We start from the raw sequence: 27,424 nt of genomic DNA, 5'->3' as shown, positions 1-27,424 counted from the left end.
CTTCCCTCAGCCTTGGCCACCCGAAGGCAGGCAAGCATCTCCCCTGCCATGCTGTGGGTGCTATGGGTGCCCATCTCTCCTTTCCTTTGCTCCCACTTGCCCACCAAACCATGTTAGTTCTCATTCTATCCCACCAAAACACCTTTCTCCTTTCTTCCTTGTGTTGCCCTTCAATGTCTTTTATAGTAAGGAAAGTGTAGAGGAAAGCTGATCCCTGCAATAGGTGTTCTCTTGACCATGTAAATGCCCCAAAGCTGGTAAAATTAAGAAACAATCAGAATAATGAAGAAGCAAAAGAAAATCGGAATAAGGGAAAGAAGCATCAACTTGGATGAACACCCAGTAAACGACCACTGAACTTCCACAGTGGGATATAAATTGTTGCACTGGAATATGCCATTTGAGGGGGAATAAAATAGAGAGGAAGGGAAAACATTTCAAATATTCAGAAATTTTAATTAATTTTTTTTTAAATCATAGCTGCTGTCCTTGGGAGCAGGCAGCACAGGGCTGACGTGGCAGATATGCACTGCTAGTCCACCTCCCCCCATGGGACCAGGGCAGGGGGTCATGGTGCAGGGCTGCCCAGGGTGTGGGGCTGTTGGTGGCAGAGGTCAGGAAGGTGCTGGGATAGGGGCAGGAGCAGCCACGGAACCCAGCGTGGGAGTGTGCCATGCAGGCCACAAGGGCCCCATTGTTGCAGCTGGAGGCGGGCTGGCTGGCTGGACAGGGCTGGAGGTGGGGGCTCAAGCATGTGGATGACGGCAGCTCCAGGGAGGTCTGCACCCCGAGACACCACATCTCTGACAGTGGGAAAGGCCTGGGCCCCCCAGCCCGGTCTGGCACTACCAGCTCCCCGCTCTCACACCTCTGCTTGCAGCCTGCTGCTGACCGCCATGGAGGAGGACATCGCCCTTCATCGCAGTTGCCTGCCCGCCCCAGGCAGCCCCACCAGCCCCAGCCGCATCCTGGGCTCCCCATGGCAGCGGGACAGCCCCCTTGGTGCCACTGCCTCCACGAAGCGGAGCTGCCTCTCCGTCACCCTGCGCCGGGCTGGTGGGGGTGGCAGGGGGCCCCCATGGGAGCGGCTGCGGGGCCTTGCCCCTGTCACCCCCATCGCCCCTCGCCCCCGGCTCCCGGTGGCCAAGGGGCCCCAGCAACATGGCAGCTCTGGAGGGGCCGAGGCCACCCTGGTGGCGAAGACAGGGGTGTCATGTGCCCCACCACGCTCCGGTGGGTCTCCGCTGATGGGATGGGATGGGCATGGGGGAGGGAGGCACCAAGGGGCCCCTTGGCACGGAGCCCAGCATGGGGCAGGACCCCTAGGAGAGGTGGGATGATGTGGGGGAGGATGGGGGCTTCCTTCCCTGGGAGTGATTTCCCCTTGACCCACAGTGGGAATATGGGTGGGCAATGGCAGGTGGGAGGAGAACCCGCGAGTTTGTGAGCCTGGCACCCAGCAGGGAAACAGGCAGCTGTGGTTGCCATGTCAGGAGATGTGAGTGCCAAGATGCCTGTCTGTCTGTCCGTCTGTCTGGAGGCAGCCAGCCTGTCAACGGCTCAGCCTAGCCTGGGTAACTGCTGGTGGTGGTTTCTAAATGTTCTAATTGTTCCAATAATATGCAGCATGTGCAGTTTCCTTTTTGCCCCAGAGCGCTGCAAAAATAGGCCCTCCAAACCCTTGCTGAGTCTGCCAGGCATCCAACAGCCTGGCCTCCACCCAGGGAGCTGCCTCATAGTGGAGGGACACATGGGGAGAGCCCTGAAAGGGTGCTGCTGTCATCCCACCGAGTGGAGGGTCAGAGCATTCCCAGATGTTGATGCCCTAGCACAGCATAGCAGGGCCAGGGCTCACAAATGTAGGAGAAGGAAATGCGGGGGGGGAAGGGAATCCCCATCCAAAGATGCAAGCAGCCAGAGGCATCTGCACAGCTCTCCAGGCACAGGCACATCCACTGGGCAGGTGGGCATCGCCAGGCACATATGCCTGCCAGGGCACATGGGGATGTGACCTGTGCCCCCCAACATGGCCCAAGGGGGACAACCTCTCCCTGCTCCCCGCCCACAGGCACACACATGCACGCCCGCATGCACACATGTATGTACACACACGTGCACAGAGCGGCCAGCGCCGGCTCTGCCTCTGCACCGTGGGCTGGCAGCCAGGAATCACGGTGCCGGAGTAGAAAAGGTTTCTTACACCTCCACAAGCAGATCTGAAGGGCAAATCACATTTGATGAAACAAAACATTCCTAATTTCCTCCCTCCAGGAAAGCAAAAGGAGACCTTGCAATCCCCTGAACCCAAAAACTACCTAGGGACAAAGAGTGTCCTTTCTCAGTCCTGCTGGAACTAAGCTGTGAAGGGTTAAATATGCCCCTCCCTAAACAAGCAGAGATGCTGCAAACGCTGAGGAATTGGGAGGGAAAGGGGTAAGAAGAGGCCTGTGTGGGGTGGGTGTGCAAGGGGGGGCCCCCTGGGACATATGGGGGGGCCATTGGCAGTGGCCCCTCGAACCCCATGGCCATGCTCCTCCCCAGGGCAGGGAGGACGGCAGGGGCCTGGGATAGATTCGGGGGGCCTGGGATGGAGCCAGGGGAGGGTGCGCGGGGGGAGATTTTGCGGAGATGTTTAATATTCAGGTCACATGACGATGGCAGCAGGAGCAGCACCAGCATCCCCGCTCTGCTGAAATAGCCACTGGAGAAGGAAGGGAAGGAGAGTGGGGGAGAACAGGACACAGGGAAGAAAGAGAAAGGTAAAAGCAAGCAGAGCCTTGTAGCCCACCGTACTACTTCATCAGCATCAGGCTAGAAAAGTGGGGGGAGACCCACCCCCTCGCGAGAGGATTCGGAGACAAAGGAAGCTTCATGTTCAAAGGTAGGATGCTCCGGGCTTGGCAGAGCTGGGCAGCGCCAGAGGGATGCCGCTGGGGCTTTTTGTGCAGGCATCCTACGCCGTGGCCCCTCGTTTCCCAGCTCTGGGCACGGGGGAGGGATAACCCCGAAGGGCAGCAGGGGAAATCGGTCCCGGGTTTGACTTTCCTCTGTCTTTTTCCTTTTGGTGGCAGCAGTCTCGTATGAAGGAGAAGCAGCAGGGCTGGTTGTGGTGCTGATGGGGAGTAGCTGGCGCCAGGCACTGCTCTGAAAGAAACAGATAATCCCAGTTGGTCCAGGGCTGGGGAAAGCCCACAAGCTGCTCGGCTCCTGGCTTGTCCCTTGCCAGTGACAGGCAGTCCCTGCGGGGGCAGCGGGGGTGTCCTCTGCTGCTCCCTGGGCATCTGCGCAGGAGCCGGCAGGCATGAGGGCAGGGGGAGAGGCAGCTGCGGTGGTGTGGGTACCCTGGTCCAGGGGTGCTCAGCATCCTCTCGCCTGTGCCACCCAGGTGTGAGCTGGGCCATGGGGTAAGGATTGCAGGGCTGGAGAGCGGCACCGAGGGCTGCTTGTTGGGGCTGGGGCTGCGGCAGCTGGGCTGGGGATGTGCCCAGTCCCTTCCCCTCCAGCTTCTGCATCTCCAGAGAGGCTTCGGCACACACTGCCCTAGATTTCACTGCAGCCGGGCTCCTGCCCAAGCCCTTTGCAGAGTGCTGAGGGTAAGGAAGGTTGCTGCCGGGAAGGCTGTGGCAGCCCAGAGAGTTGATCTTCAAGCCAGGCAAAAAGATCTGGTAAGAAGAATGACTCTGTTCTATACCTGGAGGTCAGGCAGTGCATCCGGCCATCACGGCTCAGCCACTGCCCTGCACAGCTGAAAGAAGTGCCCTGGGGTCATCATGGGAACTGAGGGGGAAAGATATTTTTCCAGTGGAGAGATGCTCAGTCCAGAACCTCTGCAAATCTGAAGCAAGGAGCAGATCCTGATCCCTGCCAGCTCCAGGGAGGCTGTGCTACTCAAACAGCTGCTTGCTTTCCTTTGTAGGGACCTGGTACCATCACCAGTTGAGGGCCTGCTCCTGCCAGACGACTTCAGGTTCTGAACCCATCCCTCCTCCCTGTTCCATGTCTGCAGGCAGTGGAACTGTGGGTCCAGAGCCACATGGGTGGAAGGGGCTGGGGTGAGATGAGTGTGTGGATCATCACTTCCAGCGGGAGCGAGACAACCTTGTGCTGCATGGGAGGAGAGCTGCTGTGAGGCCATCCATGTGTTACGTGGGGGTTAAATAGCTTTTCTTTGCTGGAAGCTGGCTTGTGGTGAGCACTGTTTGCAGTCCTCCCTCCCTCTTGCCACTCAGACAAAGGATGGAAAGGCAGGGGGAGGGGATGCGACTGTATCTGGGTTATCAGAGCATAATAGATGTTAGTCCCCACTACCTGAGCCCCTAAGGGACCTGTAGGGCCACCTCTGCCCCCAGACAGCTGCTGAGAACCTCAGAGGTAGACATGAAGGGTGAGCTGCAGTAGTGGTGTCTGCTGCTGGCTACATATGCTGGCCTTCCAGGGAGAGGTTTTGGGGTGGATCATGGGTGTCAGAAGCAGGAGCTAGCTGGGACTGTGGGGACCTCACTGGGCAATTGGTGTGCTTCTGGTCCTGCCTGTCCTGGCCCCAAATGCTGCACTGCACCTCTCCTTGCTCCAGAGCCAAATGGAGCATCTCCTGTGAGCCAGATAATATTCCCCAACAGTCCAGCCCAGCCCAGGCCACCCCCTACGAGATCTGGGCAGCAGGGGTATTGCCAGCAACCACCCTCTTAAATGAGCTTCTGTTAGCATGTAGAACAAAGCAGCAAAGAAAAAAGGGGCCCTGCGAGCAGCGGATGTAAGTGGTTAAACCTTGGCTACCCCTCTGTTCATTGTCAGCTGTACTGGCTCTGGTGCCCTATCATGTATTCATTACAGGGAACAGCTGGAAGGGCTATGGGATGTGCCCAGGACACATGATGCCACCCCTTGAGCAGCCACTCAGAGCGCTCAGGAGGCTTCCTAGAACTATTAGCTTTAATGCATATAAAACAGCCACTCCCAGGAGAGCAGGAAGGCACGTTTCTTGTCTCAGGGTGCCTCTTATGGCTCTGGTCCCTGTTTTGCACACCCTGACCTCCCTAGCAGGTTGTTCTTCAGTTGGCTCCTTGGATTCATCTGTGGGAATCAAGAGGTGGAAAATCATGTGCAGAAAGCTGAACCCCTAGGTAATGTCTGCAAAATGGGGGTTTCCCTGACTGAGGCCAAATGGGAAGGCACCCCATACAGAGAGGAAGGCAAGTGACTGAGAGGATAAAGGGAGGTTGCTTACCCTGCCACCTTGGATGTCTAGATATAAAATCCAGGAAATATATTTAAGGAGACTTCTGGAGATCTTTTCTCCTCATCTCAGGGTTTTCTATAGCTGCTCAGGAACCTGACTCTGAAATATCTGGCTCCAGCTGCAAAGGGATGGCCACATGTCATGATGTCCACAGCAGTCAGCAACATCTGCTGGCTCTGGGCAAAGCTTCCCTTGGTGAGATTGAGGGATGAGTTATGAACCTCTTAGCGAGCCTTGAGGCTGCCAGCAACTTCCCTCCTACCTCATCCTTCCTGTGCAAGAATGAGGGTGGAAGGAATAAAGAAGAGGGCAACAGATTCCCTGAGGACAAGCTACTACCCAGGAAGCAAAGGGGTCACAGCCCACATGGCCCAGGTCCTCACTCATCCCATGCAGCTGGTCAGCTGGGCTTTCTTCTCACCTTGACCTGTTCCTATACCCCTCCAGGGTTTATTTGGCCCCACACTGCAGTAGGCAAGTGCCTCACCGGGGCCACAGCCCCTTGTCCCACATGCTCTCATCATTACCTGTCTCTCCTCCCTCTCTTTGGGATAGGTGGGAACCCAGCAGGGCTGTATGGGGTGTGTGCTGGTGGATGCGGCAGCAGGATGAGGGACATGGCACAGCCATTAGACCATGATACAGGTGGTGTGGGGCAGCCTGGGAGAGAATGAGTGAAGGGCAGTGTGCAGGAGAGCTGGCTGGCCTGGCCCCCTGTGCTGTACGAAAAATCTGGGCTTTCCTGGCTGGCACCAGCTTTGATAAAGCTGGAAAAAGACAACAGGAGCCTCAGGGGGTGCTTCATCAGCAAGAAAGGCACAGACTAGTTGTGATGGGTGTAAGAGAGGATTGCAGCTGAGAAGCACTCGGCTCGGCAGGCTGCCTCCTCCAGCAGCTGCCCGGCAGTGTGAGGTGCTCCAAATTGCCAGCCTGGTTCAAGCCAACGATCCATCTTGTGCTCTGGTCCCCCCAGGGTGCTGCTCACTGCTTCAGGAGAGGATGATGATAGCTCAGGGTGCCCTTGCTCAGTGGGGAAGAGCAGTAGGGGGGCCATCCTCCTGCTGACCTTTTCTGTATGGGCAAGGTGGAACAGAGCTGATACAAGAGCCTTCAGATGTTACCCACAGTGCTGTGGAGGAGTGGCTGTGCTACCATCCTCTCACACAGAGGAAAGATCCCTTCTCCCAGTTTAAAATCAGACTTCCAAAGCAGTGTAGAAGGAGCTGGGTGGAGGCACCCTTCTCCCTGACAAGGGTGGCCCTTCCACAAGGTCTTTCCTTAGCACATGATAGTGGGATATTACAGCTTATATAAAATGTAAGATCTTCACCATGTAGAGCAGCCCTGTGTCTGCACAGAAGCTCTGATGTGGGAATGCCAGGCAGGGTCCCCAGCTAGCCATGGAGCCTGCTGCAGCTTAACCCGTCCTTGAACAAAATCTCTCTGACCTCTCCCCACCCTGCCTCTGCCTGGCCTGGCTGAGCTGTCACAGGGACTGTGGATTGGTGCCATCAGTGTTCAGAGCCTGATGATCTCTGAGTCATGTTCCTCACCAAGACGGGCATGTGTCACCCACCAAATGGCAGTCACCCGCCTGGCTGCTCATGTCCTTCTCTGCAGCCAGTGGATTCTGCTGAAAGGAGAAAAAAACTCTGCTGAAATGATGGAAAGGGATAATTTAGTGTGAGATACTTCAACTGAAGTGGCATCCAAAACAGAGTACTTACCAAGCAAAAACACACACTGTCTCTGTCCTGGAAAAATAACCACTTAATGAGACAAAGTGTGGGGGAGTCAAGTAATTAGAGTGGGAGAGGCTCTAGTTTGCAGCTGGATTGTATATGCAAGGTATTTGATTCCCATCCCCTTCATCCTCTTTTCTAGATTCATCCCTCACGCCTCCCTTCCTCAACAATTACAGCTTTTCTTCAATGCCCAGCCCTCTCCCAACCTCTGGCTTCCTCCCAGTGGCATGGAGCTGCTCACTAATGAGACAAGAGATGGAGATAAATGGGCAAGGCCTGCCCTAAGCACTGTGTGCCATCACCCGAAAAAGAGTCAGAGAGGCTAGAACGCCCTCAGGGCCTTTCTTTTTCCTGTTCGTTTTACATGGAAGAAGTGAGGAGAGAGAAGTGAGGAAGGAAAGATGCAGATAATCATTTTTTTGATCATGATGATTAGTTTCTTGAGCGTGACAAAAACCACTGGTTTGTGGGTGGGAGGCAAGCACAGAAATTATGGCCATGCTTTCACTTCCGACACTGCCTTCCTCTGAGGAACTCAGCCTGCACAGGACCAGCATGGCCAGTAACGCAGCTGCCCCTGGCAAGGGCCAAGCTTACAAGTCCCCACAGTACATCCTGAACTCTGTTTCAATGCCAGGACTTGACACACAATAGCTCTTGAAAGTCTGTTCTATCGCAAATTTTATGGTAAACTTGGAGTGGCAAAACACTGGTGATCCTGTGGAGAACTGAGAGACAAAAATGAGGAGACACATACAGAGCTTTGGGCACCTGATTAGCAGCCCAGGCAGGCTTGTTGGGTCTGTTCCTGCTGTTTGGAAGTAGCCATCAATATATGGAAGTAGCCATCAATGCATGCTCAATGAAGCCTGCTTCACCTCCTCGTCTGGAGTCGTGCATAGAAGTAGATGTTCCTCCATGAAGAGCCTTACCCCTAAAATCTTGGCATTCAGTCATCCTCAGTAGGCCTTGAAATTGCTCAAAGTTGCCCTCAGCCCCTGTGACAGGTCAGAAGGGAGGTTGTTTTACACCTCGTTGACGATTTTTCAATCTTTCTTTCCATGCAGGACCAGTGGAGAACAAAAACGAAGCAGCCATGTCTGAGCTGGTCCCCGAGCCACGACAAAAACCAGTTGTACCGATGAAACCCATGGGCATCAACGCCAGCTTGCTGGGCTACATCGGTATTGACACCATCATTGAGCAGATGCGCAAGAAAACCATGAAGACAGGTTTTGACTTCAACATCATGGTTGTAGGTAGGCAGGGACTAGATGAGGAACTGGGAACCATGGCCAGGGACTGTCCTCTGAGGCCAGGTGGGAGAGCAAGCCCTGTGGGGAGGGCACAAGGGAGCAGACAGCATTTGCTCTGAGGGAAAGGAGAGCCTGCACAAGGCAAAGAGACACCTACAGCCCCTTCCCCTTCCAGCCTGGCTCCATCCCCTGGGCCTGCTGTCATCACCAGCCTGTGATAAATGTCACAAGCGTCCTCTCTGCAATCCTCAGGTCAGAGCGGACTGGGAAAATCAACGTTGGTGAACACCCTCTTCAAATCCCAGGTGAGCCGCAAATCTTCAGGCTGGAACCGTGAGGAGAAGATCCCCAAGACGGTGGAGATCAAAGCCATTGGGCATGGTAAGAGTCAGGCTGGTGTGGAAGCAACACTGATGCTTCAGCGCAGTCTTGGAGAGGGTCCCAGTAGTCTACGATAATAGTTCTTTGGTGTTAGGCAGCCCTTTCTCCATGGAAAGCTAAAGGACAGTTTTAGATGGCCTCAGAGCCAGACAAGGCTTTTCTTAAACAGCAATGCCACTAATGCCAGAGCCTGAAGTGAGGGGTAGAAAAATAGTTATAGATTTTTCTTCTGCTAAGACATTAGTCTGCATGTGTCGATTAAGCCTTGCTGTAAGACATTCCCACCTGCAGACACTTAATAATCTACACAAGTTGCATTCATGGGTCCCATCCCAAGCCCAGCAGAGCACATCTCCTCATGGCAAAGCATCAGTACAGCTCCTACAGTGGTACAGGGTAACGAGCATCATCTCAGATTCAGGATGATGCATTGGAGGGGAGAAGAATTTGTGTAAGCAAGGTAGGTACTACCTTTGGGCCACAAACAGAGCACAAATCCGTTTTCCTGTGTCAGAGTGTTGTAAAGTGGCTTTGGTGCAGATGTTACCAAAATTTGGGGTTAGACATGCAAGTGGGGGTCATAACCGTTGAGGTAGGGACGAGGCTAGAGCCCTCTTGTTCCCTTGTAGGACACAGAATCATGTTTCATGACAAAACAAGTCTCCAGGGAGGAGTATGATTGTTTGCAATTTCTCCCCCAGTCATTGAAGAAGGTGGTGTCAAAATGAAGCTTACAGTTATTGACACGCCAGGATTTGGAGACCAGATCAACAATGAGAACTGGTGAGTTTTACAAGGTCAAGGTCTTGTGTCTCAGGAAGGTCTGGAATTAAGATAGTATATGAAATGAGTCTCATCTACTGGGCCCTGGAAAGCATCTGGGATCCTACTGCACTCAGGGGGCTGGTAGTGGAGCCATGAGATTGTGAACACCATGGGTCTGTGTGCATGCTTGGGGGTATGTACCCTTTACGTGGTGAATGCTTATTTCTGTGCCCAGCTACAGAAACTCTAAACATCTCTGCTGATAGCAAGATGCTTGAGGTGGATGCTTTTTATGCCTGAGCCTGCTTTGCTGCTGTGAGAGCTGGGAAGACTGTAGGCAGGAACATGAAGAGATTTGTACCTGTCTATTCATCTCTCTCTCCCACTTTAACAGCTGGGAGCCTATTGAGAAATACATCAATGAGCAATATGAAAAATTTTTGAAAGAGGAGGTGAATATTGCAAGGAAGAAACGAATTCCAGACACGCGAGTGCACTGCTGCCTCTACTTCATCTCCCCTACAGGCCACTCGTATGTACACAGTCCCTCATTCTTCCTCAAGCCTTTGGTATCTCTGTGCCAGATATGTACCCTACACTGCTCCATTTCAGACATGGATCTGGGGATCCTGCCAGCAGAGCTGGCCACTGTTTAGCTTAACTTCAGGTGCTGTGGGGCTTGAAAGGGTCTAGGATAACAAGAGCAGGAGAAATGCCACTGTGTTTTTTGGGAGAGGGCAAGACGGATGGGAAGGAGGAGATGAGAGCATGGTGGCAGCAAGCAGAGTATGTACAAGGGAGGGTTCACTGATGCCCTGATGCTGAGAGAGTCAGTAGGATGAAAAGCAAGGAGGGTAAAGTGACCCCTTCCATGTTGTTCCCTCTTGGGCTGCAGCTTGCGGCCTCTGGACCTGGAGTTCATGAAACATCTCAGCAAGGTAGTGAACATCATCCCAGTTATTGCCAAGGCTGACACCATGACCTTGGAGGAAAAGACTGAATTCAAACAAAGAGTGAGTATCTCTCCTGCATGGGATCCTTCCCTGCCCTGGCTTGGAGGTGGGAGAAATGAGTGGTATACTTCCTGGGATTGCAGTGCAGTCCCCAGTGCATGCAGAGTCCAGCACTGGGTGGGTGGATAAGTCCTCAAGATGCAGCTGTTTATAGCTCTGAGGGCATCTTTAGAGAAGGAAGAAATGTGTGTATTCCTGTGACATCTTCTGATACATTCTGTTATGGGAACTGGAGAGCCAGACATGTAACTGGGGTCAGGAAGAAAGACTCATCATTGCTGACATGTGCACTTTGCTATGCACTTCCTTGGGACAATCCCTCCAGCCCCTGCCCACTGGAAGGATGTCCCAGATGTGTTTGCTTGGCCATCTCAACTGCCTTCCCTTCAGGTTTGTGCTGCTTTATGCTGCAAAATGTGTCTCCGCTTAGGTGCGCAAAGAACTCGAAGTAAATGGGATCGAGTTTTATCCCCAGAAAGAATTTGATGAGGACTTGGAGGATAAAACAGAGAACGACAAAATCAGGGTATGAAACATTTTATTGCGGGAGGGGAAGGGGGAATGAGGAGGGCACCACATTTTGTTCTGCACTCAGCACCATTGCCCTCACACATAGTAAATAAACTGCTTTTTAATCTCCATTTCTGTGGTAACTGCAGTCTCTTCCCAGGCCCAGGGATATCCATAAAGCTGTGTAAATCTATGAACATCTGCACAACCTTATGGATAGCAGGGTCTCCTGTACCCCATGCTCTGGAAACAGACAGTTTCTCCCTGTGCTTAGAGATATCTGGGTCCCCAATAGCCTCACCTAGTGTCTCGCTTCCCAGTAAAGCTGCATCCCTACTCCATTTCTGGCCTTCCTTGGTACAGCCATTTCAGCCATTAAACTTGTTGAATTTTCCTGTGTCTTATTGGGGAGGATTATTTTGAGTCCTCTCCTTTTTCTCTTGTGAAGAACTACAAACTTGGTGAGAAATACTCACCTCAAACTATCCATATGAGCAGCCCTGGTCTGACGGACCCTCCCCTGGTAATACCAAGGTACTTCTTCTCTGGTCATCTCCCTCTTCACAAATGCTGGTGATGGATGCAGAAAAGCTCTGCCTCCTGCTCCAGAACCCTTGGCACTGCTGCAAGCTACCCCCTAGGCTTGGGGTGGTGCAAGGACACCTGGAAAGCAAGGGTCCAAAATGCTAGGGATAGCACTAACGGGTGAAGAGGGCAGCCAGTAAAGTTTTGCTCAGGAGAATCTCTTGCCTTGGAGAAGGCCCTGTGTTTGTTGAGCTGAGAGGAGGAAAGGTGGATGGGGAACAGTGGCGGTGCTGCTCTATGGAGTGGGTTCAATAGGTCTTTCCACATGTGTCTCCCCAGCAGGAAAGCATGCCCTTTGCAGTAGTGGGCAGCGACAAGGAGTACCAAGTGAATGGCAAAAGAGTCCTGGGCAGGAAGACACCTTGGGGAATCATTGAAGGTAAAAAAACCCACTTGCTTCTGGGAGCTGAAAATATGTCTGCAGGTCACAGTAATAGACAACAGTCCAGATAACATGTCCCATGGATACCTTCCCATCCCATTTGTGATAAACTTTTTGAAACAAAACAGGAGGAGAATTCTCAAATAGTTGTACCAGAAGGAAACTGCCATGGTCAATGCAGTGCCACTACCACCACATGGCAGAAGGTGGAGCCGCTCTGAACACCACAGTGTGTGAAACTAAGTTCCTGAGGTTGCCTTGGTTTTCAAATATTCAGTCACAAAATTCATGTGTGACTGCTCAGCATCTCTTCATGTCTCCTCAATGCTCAACAGTGTGGTGTTCAGACAACTGTTTGTCCTTTCTGAAGTATGCAGGTTCTACCCACCTGGAACCTGCCCCATGGCAGTGACTTTCCCATGCTCTGTAACCACAAAGGGGTTGTTGAAAAAAAATCAAATGTAATGCAACTGCTTGCTTTCTTTCCAGTGGAAAACCTCTCTCACTGTGAATTTGCTCTACTTCGAGATTTTGTCATCAGGTAAGGCCATGATCATGCACTAGTTTGTTCTTGATTAGCCATGAGTCTTCCTGAGATCCACTCAGAGTGAAATAGCCCCTGTGGAAAGGAGAATAGAGTACATTTCAAGCAGTGGAAGCTTATGGGGGGTAGGGTTGGATTGAGTTAAGGGGTAGATACTCCAGTGCCTCTCATAGAGAAATGACCACTATGTCAAGTAGGTGCTAGTTTTCATGTATGGGCTGGACACCTGGAGAAAAACAGAGTACTACCACATCCCCTATATCCCATTAAGGTTGTAAAACCTTCTATTTGTTGCTGGAAAGAGGTCAGTGATCGAGAGGTCACTACCCCCTCGTAGACCATGTGTCCTTCCAGGTTGAAGTATGTGCTGGAACATATAAACTGGAAGTGAAAAGCTCCATATTTCATTCAGCTTTCATTATCCTGTCTTATTTCTACTCTGTTTCATGAAGTTGCCTCAGTATAAGTGATATCTGCCCCAGATTCTGCAGGAGAGCTGCAGATCCAGGGTCATCTCTATTCCCTCTATTCCCTATAAATAAAATAAGAAAATTAAGGAAACAAAGTTCAAATCCAGAGGCCTGTGGCTCATTCCACTTGTGGGTATGGTGGTATCAAGACACTTGGCGAGGTACAATGCTTTGACATCACCCTACTGCCCTCTTTTTGTTCTGCGATACCTTCAGCAGCAGAGATGCATTCCCCAAGTCTTCCAGTAAAAACAGCCTACCCAAAAGATCATCACAAAGCATATAGCAATCCAAGCCCACAGGCTTTCTATGAAGGTTAGAGATGATGCTCACAGCAGTGTTCTGCAGGTTATGGTCTGCAGTGGACCTGATACACCCTCCTGGTGCTTCCTTGTTTCACCACTGCTTCCGATAAGTTCCTGTCTGCTCTGACACACCAGGATGGCCAGTAGCTGTCCTGGTGGCATGGGTGTGAGAGGGGCAGGGCACTGGCAAGTACAGCCAGGAAATTCAGCCTGTATCCTGCATCCTGCATCTTGCATGTGTGCCCTTGAATGTTGATGCTCCAGCTCTCAATTATGTATGACGGCACCCATGCCAACCATGCAGAAAGAGGGGTATGATATTAGCAAGACTGACTGAAAAAATCTCCCATTTATCTCAGGGAATAAAATTATCATCAGAAAATTAATACTGACTGTGCTGATATTGGTTATCATACCCTGTTTCCCACCTCACTTTGTCCCCTGCAGGACCCACCTTCAGGACCTAAAAGAAGTGACCCACAACATCCACTATGAGACCTATAGGGCCAAACGGCTGAATGACAATGGAGGGCTGCCCCCCATGACTGTTGAGACAGAGGAAAACCATGAAAGTAACCTGTGAATGATCCTCCTCTCCGCTATCACCCAGTGTCTCTGGATACGACATCCCACCCCTGCTATCCTTGACTCTGCCATGGACCTGTCTCTGAAGCATGTGGCACATCCTCCGTGGGCGTGAGAGGATGCAAGTGTGAGTGTGTGCAGGCGTGCATGTGCCCACCTGTGTGCCGGAGAGGGACCAAGGGCATCTCCCCCACCCTTCCCAGAGTGTCCTCATTCTCAGTTTGTTTTTTGCACAGTGGACTGTCCGTCATCTTCCCTTCTCTCTTTTCTGTGTCTCAGACGTGTGTCTTGCTTGGGGCAAATAGGGTTGGGGGGGAGGATTTCTGGGTGCATGGATATTGGAGGTGGCAGGTGTGGGGCATGCTGTGGTCCTGTTTTTATCACTTGGAGACATGGCAAGGAGAGACTCCAGGAGAGATGGCGAAGTCAGTGCATGCAGCGTTTTCAAGAGACGTAGCAGAGATTTCTCTTGGATCTTCCATGGGTGTAAAGGCAGCTGGTTGCTCTGAGGGCATGGTGGCCTGGCATTTTATCCCCATTTCTTGCTGTGGCTTCTCAAGGGGAAATGGCACTTTGGAAGTGGAGAGGTAAGAGAAGACTGACACGTTTTATGGTTCAGAGCAAGTGATTGGTGGGAGGAGACAAATTAGTTCTTGGGCTGTAGCATCTATTTGAGAAGCATCAAAGTACTTGGGGAAAATATATGTATTTTCGAAAAGAAGCAAAACCCAGAGGAAAAGAACACGTGCCCATTGCAGAGGGTGCATTTGCCCTGCCCAGTGCTAAAGTCAAAAGCCATGCTTGTGTCACAGGCATTTGACTCTGTGCAGATCAGACCAAGCTGTCCTGGGGTCACCTCACCTCCTGGGGTCACCCCATCCCATTGCTGCAATCCCCCGTTGCAGTGGTCTCTTCACCAGCAGTGAGCACACCCCAGGCAACCTTACTCTGACCCTTCCCCAACATGGCCCCTCTGCTGTGGGAGTGCAGGAAAGACAGTGACACGGGGGATTCCTGCTGGGAGCTCCCACAGGGACAGCTCCACTCGGCACAGGGCCTTGAGAATCTTGGGAGGAATACGAAGAGCTATGGATTGACAAGCACTGGGCCAGGGTGTCTCCCTGGGTCTTCACTGATGGTGGAGACGCAAGAGATACCTCTTCCTCAGATATGGCTGCACTTGTTATTGCAGCAGTCTCAGGGCTGTTCCTCTGTCCTCCTACTGTCCTGTGTCTTCCTCAACTCCTGTGCTTTTATTCTCATTCCCTTTTAGCCCTCCATAGCTTTCTTCCTTCCTTTCTTTCCCTATCTCACTTTGTCTGCTCTTTACCCTTTCTGTCTCTCCTTCATTTCTCCAAGAACTTGAATATTCCTCTTCTCTAGGTTGTTTCCTCCCTCTCCCAAGCTCTCATATCTTCTTAATAATGTGCTTTTGTGCCCTGTTGAGGAGCTGTCATTTTACCTTCCCCAGAGTAGAAAAAGGTACAGCTTTACTGAAGACTACATGCCTGTGTCTAGCTGGTGTGAGCTGTTTTCTGCATGTCCCTGAGTGAAGTGGAAAGTTGGGTCTGTCTTGGGCAGAAGGGAGGGGGGGGGAGAAGATCAGAGATGTCCTGAGTTTGGCAGTGTCTGCACATCACATGGCTGGCAGGGGTTGTCCTCTCCAGGAGACAACTTAAAATGCACGGGCAGAATGCCATGGTGTGGGATGGCAGCACTGTGAGTAAGGAGGAGTGAGGTCCGTTTGGGATGGAGGCTGGAATGCTTGACGAGGGAGGGAGGAAGAGGGAACAGCAAATGAGCAGCGGAGGGGGACTCAAGTCAAGCCCAAGGCTGCTTGACAGAGCAGTACAGGGGCCAGGGCTGGAAACAGGGTGCTCCAAGCCTTAGCAAAGCTGTCTAAGAGCACATATCCATCTTGTGGCTTTCTCTGGTGCTGTCACTGCAAAGCAAAGGTGTCTTCACTCTCACTCTCACCGGTCCATGCAAATCAGTCATGCTCAGCACCACTAGGATGCGGGGGCCCTACCGGCTCCCCGTAGTGCTTTCACCACCCACGTTCACAGCTCCTGGTGTTCCTGTATGCAGTGTGTGCACGTAGCCATGCAGCCCCCTTCCCCCTGCACCAGGCCTCCTCAGGCCTGCAAGAAACAAGAGCCTTGTCACCAGTGCCAGCAGCCGTACCATGGACCCTGCAGAAACCATCCTGCCACGCTGCTCCCCATCCTGCCACACAACGAGCCACCCTCAGCCCAAGGCCATCAAAGACATCCTCATCAAAGACATCAGGGCTGTTTCTTCACAGCACCGAAGCACGAAGCCATGTTCTGTGTTCATCGCCCTGGGCTGCACTGGGGTAATTTCTAAGACTTTTGGGCCCAAACAAGAATTACGGCAGAGAGACAATGCTGCCCTGCTTAAAGCAAGCAAAGCAGACTCACACAACAGAAGAGAGATATTTTCCTGTAACGTAGATTGCAAGGAAAAGACAGTGTGTTTCACCCTGTAGGTTTAGCAATTTTTATTTGTTTGTAATAAGGTGGTTTTTATGCTCTGCTCTGTAATTTCTTGTTAGATCATGGACTACTTCTAAAGGATCCGTAAAAGCTCGCTGACAAATGCAAGCTCAGGTATTCCTCACTGCCATCTGCTCATGCCAATATCCTACTGACAACTGTGTATCTACCAGGAAGTCTACAAATGGCAAATTCAAAAAAAAAAAAAACCCACATTGCACGACAACGGGAGATACTGTGGGGAAGAAGTCTCTGTCGATGGATAAGCTGGGAAAAGCCTGAATCGTGCACCACCAGCTGAGTTCCAGGATGACCACAGCAAGCCAGCTGTCCCCCTGAAATATCCCCTGAACAATATCACGGAGGGATAGAGCGAAACCTTATACCACAGGTGCCCACTCAGCGCGTTCAGAGACTCACAAACTCTCCACCACACACGCCGTTCGCCGGAAAAACTTTGCCAAGCACACGGCAAATCCCGGACAACTTCCACTGAGGCCAAGACGACGGCGGACAGGCGCGGCTACGCTGAGCAGAGCGAGCGAGCAGAGCGAGCAGGGCTGCGCGAAGGCATCAGGGCCCGCGACTCGTTACGTGCGGCCCGTCGTGGGGTGGCCGCGGCCCGCAAGGCCGGGCGCCAGCAGTGCCACCGCCCCCCCGGCGGCCATTAAACCGGTCCGGCCATTAAACCGGCCCGGCCATTAAACCGGCCCGGCCATTAAACCGGCCCGGCCATTAAACCAGCCCGGCACCGCCTCATCCGCCTCCTCTGCCCGCCTTATTTCCGTCTCGCGCCCGCCACGCGCTCGTCGCGCCACGGGGGGCGGGGCCAGCGGGATAGCGTTTGGGGGCGGGGCAACCGGAGTGACGTCACAGCCGCCCCCGGGTGAGGGGCGGGGCTGGCCGGGCGAAGATGGCGCTGAACAGGAACCACTCGCAGGAGGGCGGTGTCGTCATCCCCAATGCCGAGAGGTACCGTGGGGCCGGGGGGTCCTCTTCGCCCCCTGTCCTCACAGCAGGGCCGGGCCGGGCCGGCGTGGCCCGAGGGTGGGAGGCTCCTGCTGGCGTAGCCCCTGTCCCCTGCCTGCCCGCACAGGCCCGGCGCGGCCTGGGGTCTGCGTTGTTAAAGGGCTCCTGGCAAGGTGGGAGCGGGCTGGGGCGGGCAGTGCGGGGAGCAGGCCTGGGGTCCGCAGAGCTGCCCTGTATTCGCCGCGGGAGCTCGGCAGTCCTTAGTGCTGCTCCAGCGGGCGTCGTACGTGAAGAGTGAGCTGCCATCGCTGTAAAACTCAAGGAATTGGGGTTTTTTTAAGGTCATACAGTTAGTGACGTCAGAGAGGCAGAGACCACTTAAGGTAGGAGTCTCGATCCCTTGAGTTCGAAGTAAGAAACACTTGTTCCTTCTCTCTGCGGAGGAACGCCTGTCCATGGAAGCACAGCCAGGTGCTCGACGCCTGCCCTCGCTCCAAGTGGGGACTGGCAGACCGGCTTAACGGGCTCGGGCTTTGGCTTGGTTGTGTTCGGGTGCTCCAGCATCCTGGCAAGACACATCTAGAAACTGGAGGCCCAGTAAAGGATCGAAATAAAAGATCAAAGGAGTTGGTTTGGAGCTGGTGGTCAGTAGGAAAAATACACTCCAAAAGTATGCTCCAAGTAGTGTTGAGCTTGTAGCTGACTCCTAATACTTCAGTCAGGGAAGTCCTTTGACATGTAGAGCTCATGCTGGTTTAAAGGAGATCTCTGTCCTTTGAATCATGGGCTGCATCAAAAGCAGTGTGGCCAGCAGGTCAAGGGAGGTGATTTTGCCCTTCTGCTCCACTCTGGTGTGACCCTGTGTGGAGTACTGCATCTCTCTGTGGAGTCTCCAACATAAGAAGGACATGGAACTGTTGGAGCAAGTCCAAACAAGGCCACCAGGTTGATAAGAGGAATGGAGCACCTCCCCTGTGAAGACAGGCTGAGAAAGTCGTGGCTGTTCAGCCTGGAGAAGGTTTTGTGGAGATCTGGCAACAGCCTTTCATTATCTGAAGGGGCCTACAGGGAAGCTGGAGAGCTACTCTTCATTAGGAACTGTAGTGATAGGACAAGGAGTAATGAGTTCAAACTGAAAGAGGGGAAATTTAGGCTAAACATTGGGAAGAAATTTTTTTCTGTGAGGGTGATGAGACACTGGAACAAGTTGCCCAGGGAGGTTGTTGATGACCCAAGCCTGGCAGTTTTCAAAGCCAGATTGGATAAGGCCTTGAGCAACCTGGTCTAGTGGGAGGTGTCTCTGCCCATGGCAGTAGGGTTGGGACTACGTGACCTTGAAGGTCCCTTCCAACCCTTAACATTCTGTGATTTTATGATCTCAGGCCATTCTTCAAGGTGCTGCTTAGTCACAGGTGGGGGCAGTCCACAGGGTGTGCAGCCCTCCCATGACAGCCCTGGGCAGGCATGAAGGTACAAACCAGTTCAGCAGCCTAATTACTCCCAGTAGTGGTGGCTGCATGTTCTTTGCTTGTGTGAGTAGCTGTGAAGGAGTAAACATGACACTGACTATGTAGAAATTCTTCCCAGTGAGGCAAACTGATGTGAAACGCTGCTAAGGGACATGACTGAGGAAGTGTTCTGGTAGGATCAAAGCTGTCAAGAAGCTGGTTTTATTTATCTTAGAAGAAATGTTCTTCCTTGCATTTTGGAAATGGGAAGAGCTCTTCTGCCTCGTCAGTCTTTCCCTTCCAGCCAATCTGAGAATCTGCATCTAGCTCAATTATGAAGTAATGTCCCAGTGGAATTTCTTGGTGAGGTTGGGTTTTTTCTCATTAAAGCTAGACTTTTTAATGTCTTCATTCTCAAGTAGGTGCATTTTGCAGATACATCTACAATGTCCTTCTCTTCCCTAAAGAGCAAACAACCTGAAACTACAGGGCTTTTGGTTGTTCTCCTATATGGTGGCCCTACAGACTCCTCCTTTCCCCAAATAATTGTGCAGTTTCATGACTTTATTTGAATTCTACAATATGCTGATCAGAATAAGGATTACTTCAGATGCAACCTGTTCCAGGCTTGTGCTAGTTTAGGGTTTTGTGATTTTGTTTTTTCACGCTCTTGAACCATAAAACACCTCGGCACCTTCTGCCACTGTAACACGCTGAAAGTTTATCACCCCCAAGGCTCTTTGGTTTATTCTGCAAATTTTCTTACTGTGCGGTATGTTTAGGATCTGCCCCCTAGATTCAGTGACATACTTTTCCAAGATAACTCTTTAATTTTTTTTTTTTCTGAAAAGATATTTAATTTTCCAGGCACCTCCATACCCCTAACCCTGCAGTGTTCCCAGTTCTCATCTGGCTTTGTGTCATTAGCAAACTCTGCTAATGTTCCCATGGATATCCAACAATAATATCCTTATTGCTGACATTACTGGCTCGTTGTTTTGTTCCTTAGCATGGTACTGTTTATTACAAGTACTTACTTAAGTCATGTGAAGTAGGGTCAGCAGAGGGGGTGTTAGTAAAGCCACTTCCTCAGTTTGCACAGTCGGTGCAGTGTTACAGCAGTGCTGTTTTCCAGTGCACTGGCCTGGATTTGAGCATGGACTGCAGAGAGAGGATTGCTGTGCGATTACACCTTGGCATCAAGGGGATGGTTTCTGACAACTCAACCCTTTCAATTCCCTGATCTTTGGGCTGAGGCTTTTTATGTGCAGAGCAGAATTCCTCAGCCTGAATTTCTCAGTTTTTTGAGACAGAAAGAGAAACTGTTATTTAAAGCTTCCCTTTGTGGAGGAGGAGCAGGGCTTGTCACAGGTGAGAGGATGAATTCTTCCACTCCACATAAATCATCCCTCTCTGTTCAAAGTCAAAATGGCAGGGCCCACAGCAGAACTTTTGGGATAATATTTAGAGTTTTGGTTTGCTATTCCCCTCCCTGTGTGATAAGGGTGTGTGTCAGAGCTGTTGCTGAGTTTTTTCTCTCCAATCTGTCTGATTTTCTCCTGTAGTGTTCTCAAACAGTGTAAAGATGTGGAGCTCTCCTTCAGTGATGTGACAGGCAAGCCTGAAGTCTTCAAGGGCACCAAGAAAGGGATGCTGTATCTCACCCCTTACAGGGTAAGTCTGATGCCACCAGGGCTGTTTCTTTCTCAGGGGATCTTGTGAACTTTAGACCAGAAACCTAGTTGGTGGTAGAGGTGATTTTTGTTGTGGAAGGAACCACTGACAGCACTAGGTAGGAAAAGGGAAGGTGGAGATAGGATAATGCATGCCTGTGTTACAATCCCAATTCCCTACAAAGGCACAGCAGTCCTGGAAATCACCGTCTAGAGAATATATTTCATATAATGTGTCATTTAGTATTACTTTTTTTGAAAACTCTCATAACTTATCCTTCAAAAGCAGAACAATAAAACTATGTAACTGTGTGTGTGTGTTTTAAGTGGTTTATTATTTTGGAACATACATGCTTCAGGCAAGTGAGCAATGTGCCGTCAGATCCACGGGGGTTCTGCAGTATTAAAGCTGTGAAATAACACAATGCATATTCATACTAGGACTTAAGTTACCCTCATTTTGAGGTAACTGATATGACTAGAACTCCACAATCATCCACTATATCGAGTTCAAGTAATTCAGAAGTGCTCCCTCCTGTCTTGCAGGTGATCTTTGTGTCGAAGGGCAAGGATCCTATGCAGTCTTTCATGATGCCATTTTATTTGGTGAAAGGATGCTCAATTGAGCAGCCTGTTTTCTCTGCCAATTACATCAAAGGACAGATTCAGGCCGAGGCAGGAGGTAAGTGCCTGTGCTTTGTAGACTGAACTCTTCCCAAGTGTCACAAGAACTTTTTTGCTGAACACCAGACAGATGGTTTACTTGCACAGGCAACACAGGGTAGCTGTGGCAGTGTAGCTCCTGTGAGATATCAGCTGAGATGACTCCTGTCTCCTGAACTTTAAGGCACTGCTATTGTGTTACTTTCTGCCCCCAAACTAGGAACTGACTTTCACAGGATGACTTTTGTTTAATTGTGTAACTTCTGTCTTGCTGTAGATACCGTGTTTACCCAGTTTCCTCCTGTGCTTGTTTTTCTCCTGTCTTTGACCTGGAAGTGTGGATAAATGACAAAGTCACGCTATTGATAGACAGAATTAGCAACCACTTTTGTTTTCAGGAGGTCAGCAGCCACTTACCAACTTGAGCATCTAGGGAGCTGCTGTCCATCTTTGATTTAGCTTTGATCCCAATTTGAGTGCAAAACTGTGTTAAGACTTACACTGGTGTTCATGACCAAACATGGAATTGCAAACGATAAATAGGGATTGAAAAGAAGGCTTCTGGTTCAAATTTCTTCCCTCTCCAGCCCTGGAATTAGTTTATGTGCATTTTCATGGCATCTGGAGAGCTTATACTTTTTGCTTTCTGTTCCTAACAAGGTTTTAAAGTGATTGGGTTGTCTGGGGAATGTGGATCAGCCCACTTTCTTGGGCTGAAGTCATACTAAGACAGTGCTTTGAAAGAGGTGAATCTCCAAAGGGATGACGTTATCCATGATGGATTATTTTGTTATATTTCTATACTTTATTTCTGTTTTGTCCCCAAGAGACTATCTCTCTTTTTACTGACTTCATTGTTAGACAAGGAAGATAAATCTTATTTTATGAAATCTTTTATTTAAATGACATCTTTTACTTAAATGACCCCTTTTTTTTTTCTAAAAACACCAAAAAACAAAGCACCCTCTGGAAAAAAAAACAAAAACACAAAAACCAAAAAGCCCTGGCAAAACAAAGCAGTTTTATTTATCTTGCAATACATCACCTACTTGAATTTTTTCTCCGAAAAATTATTATACCTCAGCATTTAATAACCTGTCTGAGGTTCTATGTGTCAAAGACATTAAAAATGTTACATTTGATTTAAATCCTAGCTTGAGTTGCAGATCCTGGTCTGTAGTCCACTGAGGTCAGCAATAAAACTTCATCTGAGGGCTTTCGATTAAAATCCTCAGTGAAACAAATATTCTATCTTTACACTATGTTCATTATTAGGGTCTATTAAACTTTTCAGGAAAGAACAAAACAACCTAGTATCTAGAGTAGGCTGCTTCTACATGACTATAACTTTTAAAGGGTGAAGAAATAACTTAGGGAAGTTGAGATACTATTTTGGGGGACATGTGCTAGCAGTGCCGTGACTTTACCTGGTAATAGGATGCAAAATAGTTTTGAAATAAAAAAGAAACAAATAATTGGAGTATTAACAATTTTGCTGTCTTGGCTGCTACTGAGGAGGTTAATAGTCTGTTTCAGTTCTAATTCTCTCTCTCTCTCCTAGGTGGCTGGGAAGGGCAGGGGACATTTAAACTGACTTTCAACAGTGGAGGAGCCATTGAGTTTGGACAGCTGATGTTCAAAGCTGCTTCAAGTGGTAAGGGATTTTCAGAACCTGTTGTTCCCCCATGGTCAGCTGAGCTAGTAAGCAAATAGTGCTCTTTCTGAACTTCATAGAGTGAGGGGTACCCAATACCCTCTTCCACAGCAAAGTATTTTTTTCTCTTTTCAGGGGAACTTTTGTTTTCCCTTCCAATCCTTTTTCTTTAGTTCATCTTAGTGCTTTGTGCAGTCAAAATATTCTGGGGTTTGTGCTTCAGAGGTAGACCACCTTTTTCCTCCTGGAAAAAAAAGTTGAAATATGCAATGGTGAAAAATTGATTCCCTTACCCATCCTCAGCTCAGTTCTGTAATAGTGCAGTAAGATGGGGGAAGTTAATGTGCACATTTGGAGAGGGGAAAAATAGTTTTTAGAAAAATAATTTCTATTTAAAAGTTTCAAATGGGAGGAAAAGTACCTTTTTTCTGATACAGTTTTTTTTTAAGAAAAGTACATTTTAAAATGTACATTTTTTTCAGAAAGAAGGTTTAAAAAGAAGGAAAAAACACTTTACTGATGCTTGCTTTAGCGTGGTCTTTTCTTCAAGCAGTGGGAGCTCTTATGGTGGGACTGGTAGCTATGAGGTAATATTTTTGCAGCTGTTCCCTTTAGCACCCTGTGACTAATGCTTTTCAAGCACACTACTATGCAAGGACTATATAGTGAATCTAGATGAAGGGAAACCTTTTATTCTGTGCATTTAATTGTAAGAGAAGATGTCTGGCTTACTAAACATGTGCTCCTTAGCTTCCAGTGGCGTTCCTCTCCAGAACCCCGGCTATGGCTATACACCTGTTCCTGGAGGTTATGCACCTGCCCCCGGGGGTTATTCACCTGTGCCAGGAGGCTATGCTGCCCCTCCACCACCAAATGGACCATATCCTTATGCACCACCTCCAATGAATGCCTATGGACCTGCTCCACAGCCCATGGGATATCCATATGCCCAGACTCCAGGTTTGGAAGTTGTGTAATGATGACTCTGTTTGATATTAACTGTAAAGAAATGACAATGGTACGGTGAGGGTTACTGTAGTTTTGTCTCCATCAAGGATCCTTGTCCTTGAAAAAATCTGTCTCATGCTGTTGATCACACCCATGTGTTGCTATAGTTCCAGCTATATGAAAATGTGGTTCGTAAGTTGTGCTGCTGCTTGTTAGAATTATTGACTGCTGGCATGACAGGCATTAGCAAATTGTAAAATCCCTGCTGTCTGCATCCCTGCTAAGCCCACCTAGCTTCCCTCTGGACACTACACTTCTCCAGAGCTAATGTGCTGCCAGCTTGTGAGCTCTCTTCCCCTCTGTCCCATTGCCACAGTCCAAAGCATCAGTCTGATGTTGTCTTTTTCAGGTATTTACCCGCCACTTCCAAACATGAACCCTGCGTATGTGCCACCTCCACCACCCTACTCCGGGCCATCTCCTGCGGGACCTTCAGCCCCCTCAGCTCCCCCATCCTGGGTGAGCCCTGGGATGCCAGGTAAATGGGACTGGGGACTGACCAGGGTTCGGTTGCAAAAGGGCACATGGGGCCTTGGACTGAGGGTGTCTTGGGCACAGTATGGGGAACCTGTTGTTGCAGGAGCTCAAAGTCATCTGTGGGGAGCTTCTCAGCCCTGCAGCTGACTACAGCTTGAGGTCAGCCCTAGCCAGCTTTCCTGAGCTGCTCTGAATGTTAACCCAGCTTGCTGCAGTTCCTGTCAACTCTTTGGGCCTTTCTTGCCTCCTTGGAAGAGCTATGGCTGGGGAGGATGCTCTGGGACCACTGTCTAAGATATTTAAGGTGGCTTTCCTTTTTTTTCAGGAAGCAGTAAGGCCATGGAAGCTGCTTCCAGTGCATATTACAATCCTGCCAACCCACACAACGTGTACATGCCCATGGTGAGTACTGTGCCTGGTCTGTAGCTGCTCCCTCCTCTGTCAGTAGCAGAGACAGTGGTTTGCTTTCATAACAATTTGCTTTCATACCTTCATGTTGAACATGCACAGAAAGTATCCATTTTTCTGGGAGGGAGGCATGAATGTTGGTCCCATTAGGAAGGCTTGTTAAATTTTCAGTCAGGAAAGGAGGAAGGCTTTAAGATTTGTCAGTAACAGCCATTTGTTACCTGTCTTATTCCTAAAGGCATAACAGAGAACATGCAGACCTCTCTGCATCCACTGAGTGTGAAAGTGGGGAGAGTTAAAGAAAAACAGGTCACTTAAGGATGAGAGCATGTGGATTTCTCTTTCATTTTTTTCTGGGCTGTATGGAGATGAGATGGTCTCTTGCTGTTTTGTTGGTGGAGCCAGTAGGTTGGCTGTAGCCTACACCTGGTACATGACAGTCCACCGGTGCCCTTCACTGCCTTGTGTGGGTCTGGCTGGCTGGAGGGTGATGGAGCAGCAAAGCTGGCCCTCAGCCCAGGAGCTTTCTATCTGCTGGGTCAGAGCTATGAGCCTCAACAGAGACAAAGCCCTGGAAGAGGAGGGAGGATGATGGTTAAAACAGATTAAATGGTTCATTTACAGTAGACCACTTGTTACCTGGTTTTGAGGGGACCTTCCCTAGAAGCATTATAAGAGACAGTGTATATCATGGAGCATAGCTGACACTAGAGAGGAATGGTGTGATGAAATGACAGCTTAAACTGTAGCACCTGGCTCTATTTGTAGCTCATTGCAGAGCAGTCATTTCTTGTGAACCAAGCCTGGAAGAGCTTGTCATAAAACAAGCAGGGTTGTTGACTCTACTGTATCTCCTTCCAGGATCAGCCACCTCCTTATACACCTCCCGAGGATAAGAAGAACAACTAACAGAAGGAAATCAGCCTCCCACACTCTCTCTCCCTGAAGACAACTTGGCTGTTAGTACCCCTCGAGTTAACGTATCTCTGGATCTCTGTTTCTATACAATAGATGTAGTGCTGGGCAGCTGAGCACTTACCCTCCTTAAACATTAAGTCAGTGGCAATACAAGGCAGAACAACAGCACTTTCCTGCTTATTTGCTTTATCTCATGGGGTCAAAGCACTAACCTTTTGCTCTGCCATTGGCTTGAGGAGAGAGATAGACTTCTTATTAAACCACCAGTATATCACATGACTAATCTAGGACTAAAATGTGAAGGCTCTGGGATCTTGGAGTAAAACAACTTGGAGTGCCAAACTTTTTACTTCTGAAGCACCATCCAAGAGGAAAGGTGTAGAGAGCCATGAGGTTCGTTGCATAGATTCTTGGGTGTCCCAGAAAGGTGTTAAATTTCTTTAAATTCTAGCGCAATTCAGCGTGAGATGGGACTCTGGAAATCCTGTATTGTGCTGGAAGTGTACAGTTCGTGTCCTGGACTAACAGTCATGAGGTGATGACCTGGGAAGTGCATTCTAAGAGACACTGAAGCATTTGGCTACACAAGAGGGAAGGGGATGGGCACCAACCAGCCTGCCTTTGTAGCCATTGAGTAGAAAAGCAAACAAAGGTGTGCCACAGGCCAATGAGCTGATAGACTGGCAGGCGTTTGGATCAGTCTTCCCTTCTCTGTCCTAGAAGCAGGCCCCATATCTGTGCAGTGATCTTGTGTCAAGCAGCTGTTCTTCAAGCGTAGTGGAGTCAAGTGCTGCACAGGAGGCTGCCTGCCTTGGAGCGAAATATGTTACGTTAGGAAGATGACCTGGCACTAGCCTTGTCAGCAGACAGGTCTCTCAGCCCTGGCTCCCTCTGCTGAGCAAGCTTGCGCTGTGTGCTACCTCCACAGGGGAAAACTGGCCCTCATCTTTTCCTTTAGGCCCACATCTGAGCAACGTGGGCAGGTGGGCACTGTAATCCCAGAGTTGGATTGCTTAGGAGTGCAGTGTCCTCTCAGCTGGGAACCACTGTCTGGGGTGGATGTTACTATCTCTCAGCTCTCTTGCAGAAACTCTGGCTGCTCAGCCACAATCTTTCCTTTTTCCTTAGGACATAGTGCCATTAAAACCGCTCTGAAGAGAGTCTCTAGTCTGGTAGAGACCCTTGTGATCCTTTACTTATGGGGTGATTGTACTCCTTCCTACAGCCCCCTACCTTCACAGTGAGGGGGAAGGAGTGTTTTGCCTCTTACTTCCCTGTGTGCCAGAGCTCTCCTGTAAGTCAGGTTTGCACAATTTCAATCAGTTCCACATAGGGGGGAAGTAAATTTCCTTATCTATAAACACTTTTTAGGTCTGAGTTAGAGATATTCTAATAACTCTGTATTTAAAAAAAAATCAACCATGAATGTTTGTAACTTTTTGAATTGCACTTTAATACAGGAGTGTTGATACCTTTAGTTGCCTGTTCACTGTTGTGTGTATGTTGTGTTGACCTTAATTCTTGTGTACTGCACAGAGGGCTGGAATGGGTTCGGTTGGTGGCGTTCTCTCAGGTCAGCTGTGAGCCAGTCCTTCTCTCCCCCTGGTACATGCTAACACTGGATCTGGAATCAAGTAACTGGAGAGAGGGAAAAGGTGGGGCTTATCCCCTTGCTGCCTGGGAAGGGCGGAAGGCTGGTTGGTGCCTTTGCTCTCATCCAGGTATCCAGAACTGGCACATGCTCATGCCCTCCAGGCAGGCACAACACTGCCTTTAGCAGAGCTGTGTCACCACAGTGCTACTCACTACAGCTGTATTTGTTGCACCTTTTCTCTTAACATTTGCTGCCACAGGGAAGGCCTGTCTTTAAGAGGAGCTCCTCACTAGCAACTTTTTTCCAGTATGGGAAA

General features: G+C 49.9%; 2 protein-coding genes across 5 annotated transcripts; both read left to right on the top strand.

The window, feature by feature from the left end:
- The first annotated feature begins 1,134 nt into the window (after positions 1-1,134).
- On the top strand, positions 1,135-17,004 carry SEPTIN3 (septin 3). 4 transcript variants are annotated; one of them, XM_032688642.1, is made up of 10 exons: positions 1,135-1,233; positions 8,052-8,243; positions 8,493-8,621; positions 9,323-9,404; positions 9,781-9,918; positions 10,282-10,399; positions 10,830-10,925; positions 11,774-11,873; positions 12,366-12,417; positions 13,643-14,240. In XM_032688642.1, exons 2-10 carry the CDS (start codon positions 8,081-8,083, stop codon positions 13,776-13,778), a joined length of 1,014 nt encoding a protein of 337 aa, XP_032544533.1. In that variant the 5' UTR covers positions 1,135-1,233; positions 8,052-8,080; the 3' UTR covers positions 13,779-14,240. The 4 variants fall into 4 exon arrangements, with proteins under 4 accessions (XP_032544533.1, XP_032544531.1, XP_032544530.1 ...); XM_032688640.1 differs by lacking the exon at positions 1,135-1,233 and adding an exon at positions 2,618-2,881 and having other exon boundaries at positions 11,777-11,873; positions 13,643-17,004; XM_032688639.1 differs by lacking the exon at positions 1,135-1,233 and adding an exon at positions 2,619-2,881 and having other exon boundaries at positions 13,643-17,004.
- A 105-nt stretch (positions 17,005-17,109) lies between these two features.
- On the top strand, positions 17,110-26,991 carry WBP2NL (WBP2 N-terminal like). The gene is made up of 8 exons (XM_032688643.1): positions 17,110-17,268; positions 20,279-20,387; positions 20,933-21,068; positions 22,611-22,703; positions 23,454-23,663; positions 24,061-24,189; positions 24,514-24,590; positions 25,458-26,991. Exons 1-8 carry the CDS (start codon positions 17,210-17,212, stop codon positions 25,503-25,505), a joined length of 861 nt encoding a protein of 286 aa, XP_032544534.1. The 5' UTR covers positions 17,110-17,209; the 3' UTR covers positions 25,506-26,991.
- The last annotated feature ends 433 nt before the right edge of the window (positions 26,992-27,424 follow it).

Source organism: Chiroxiphia lanceolata, chromosome 5, assembly GCF_009829145.1.
Source record: "Chiroxiphia lanceolata isolate bChiLan1 chromosome 5, bChiLan1.pri, whole genome shotgun sequence".
NCBI lineage: Eukaryota > Metazoa > Chordata > Aves > Passeriformes > Pipridae > Chiroxiphia > Chiroxiphia lanceolata.
The sequence above is the reverse complement of the archived record's forward strand: the minus strand, read 5'-3'. Positions and strand labels throughout refer to the sequence as shown.

Bases quoted from the DNA above. Each gene is read 5' to 3' on its own strand.
- SEPTIN3 (XM_032688639.1), top strand. The intron at 11,874-12,365 runs GTAAAAAAACCC...CTTTCTTTCCAG, and splicing joins ACCTTGGGGAATCATTGAAG to TGGAAAACCTCTCTCACTGT. The intron at 12,418-13,642 runs GTAAGGCCATGA...TGTCCCCTGCAG, and splicing joins CTTCGAGATTTTGTCATCAG to GACCCACCTTCAGGACCTAA.
- WBP2NL (XM_032688643.1), top strand. From the start codon at position 17,210: ATGGCGCTGAACAGGAACCACTCGCAGGAGGGCGGTGTCGTCATCCCC. The intron at 23,664-24,060 runs GTTTGGAAGTTG...TGTCTTTTTCAG, and splicing joins TCCATATGCCCAGACTCCAG to GTATTTACCCGCCACTTCCA. The intron at 24,190-24,513 runs GTAAATGGGACT...CTTTTTTTTCAG, and splicing joins GGTGAGCCCTGGGATGCCAG to GAAGCAGTAAGGCCATGGAA.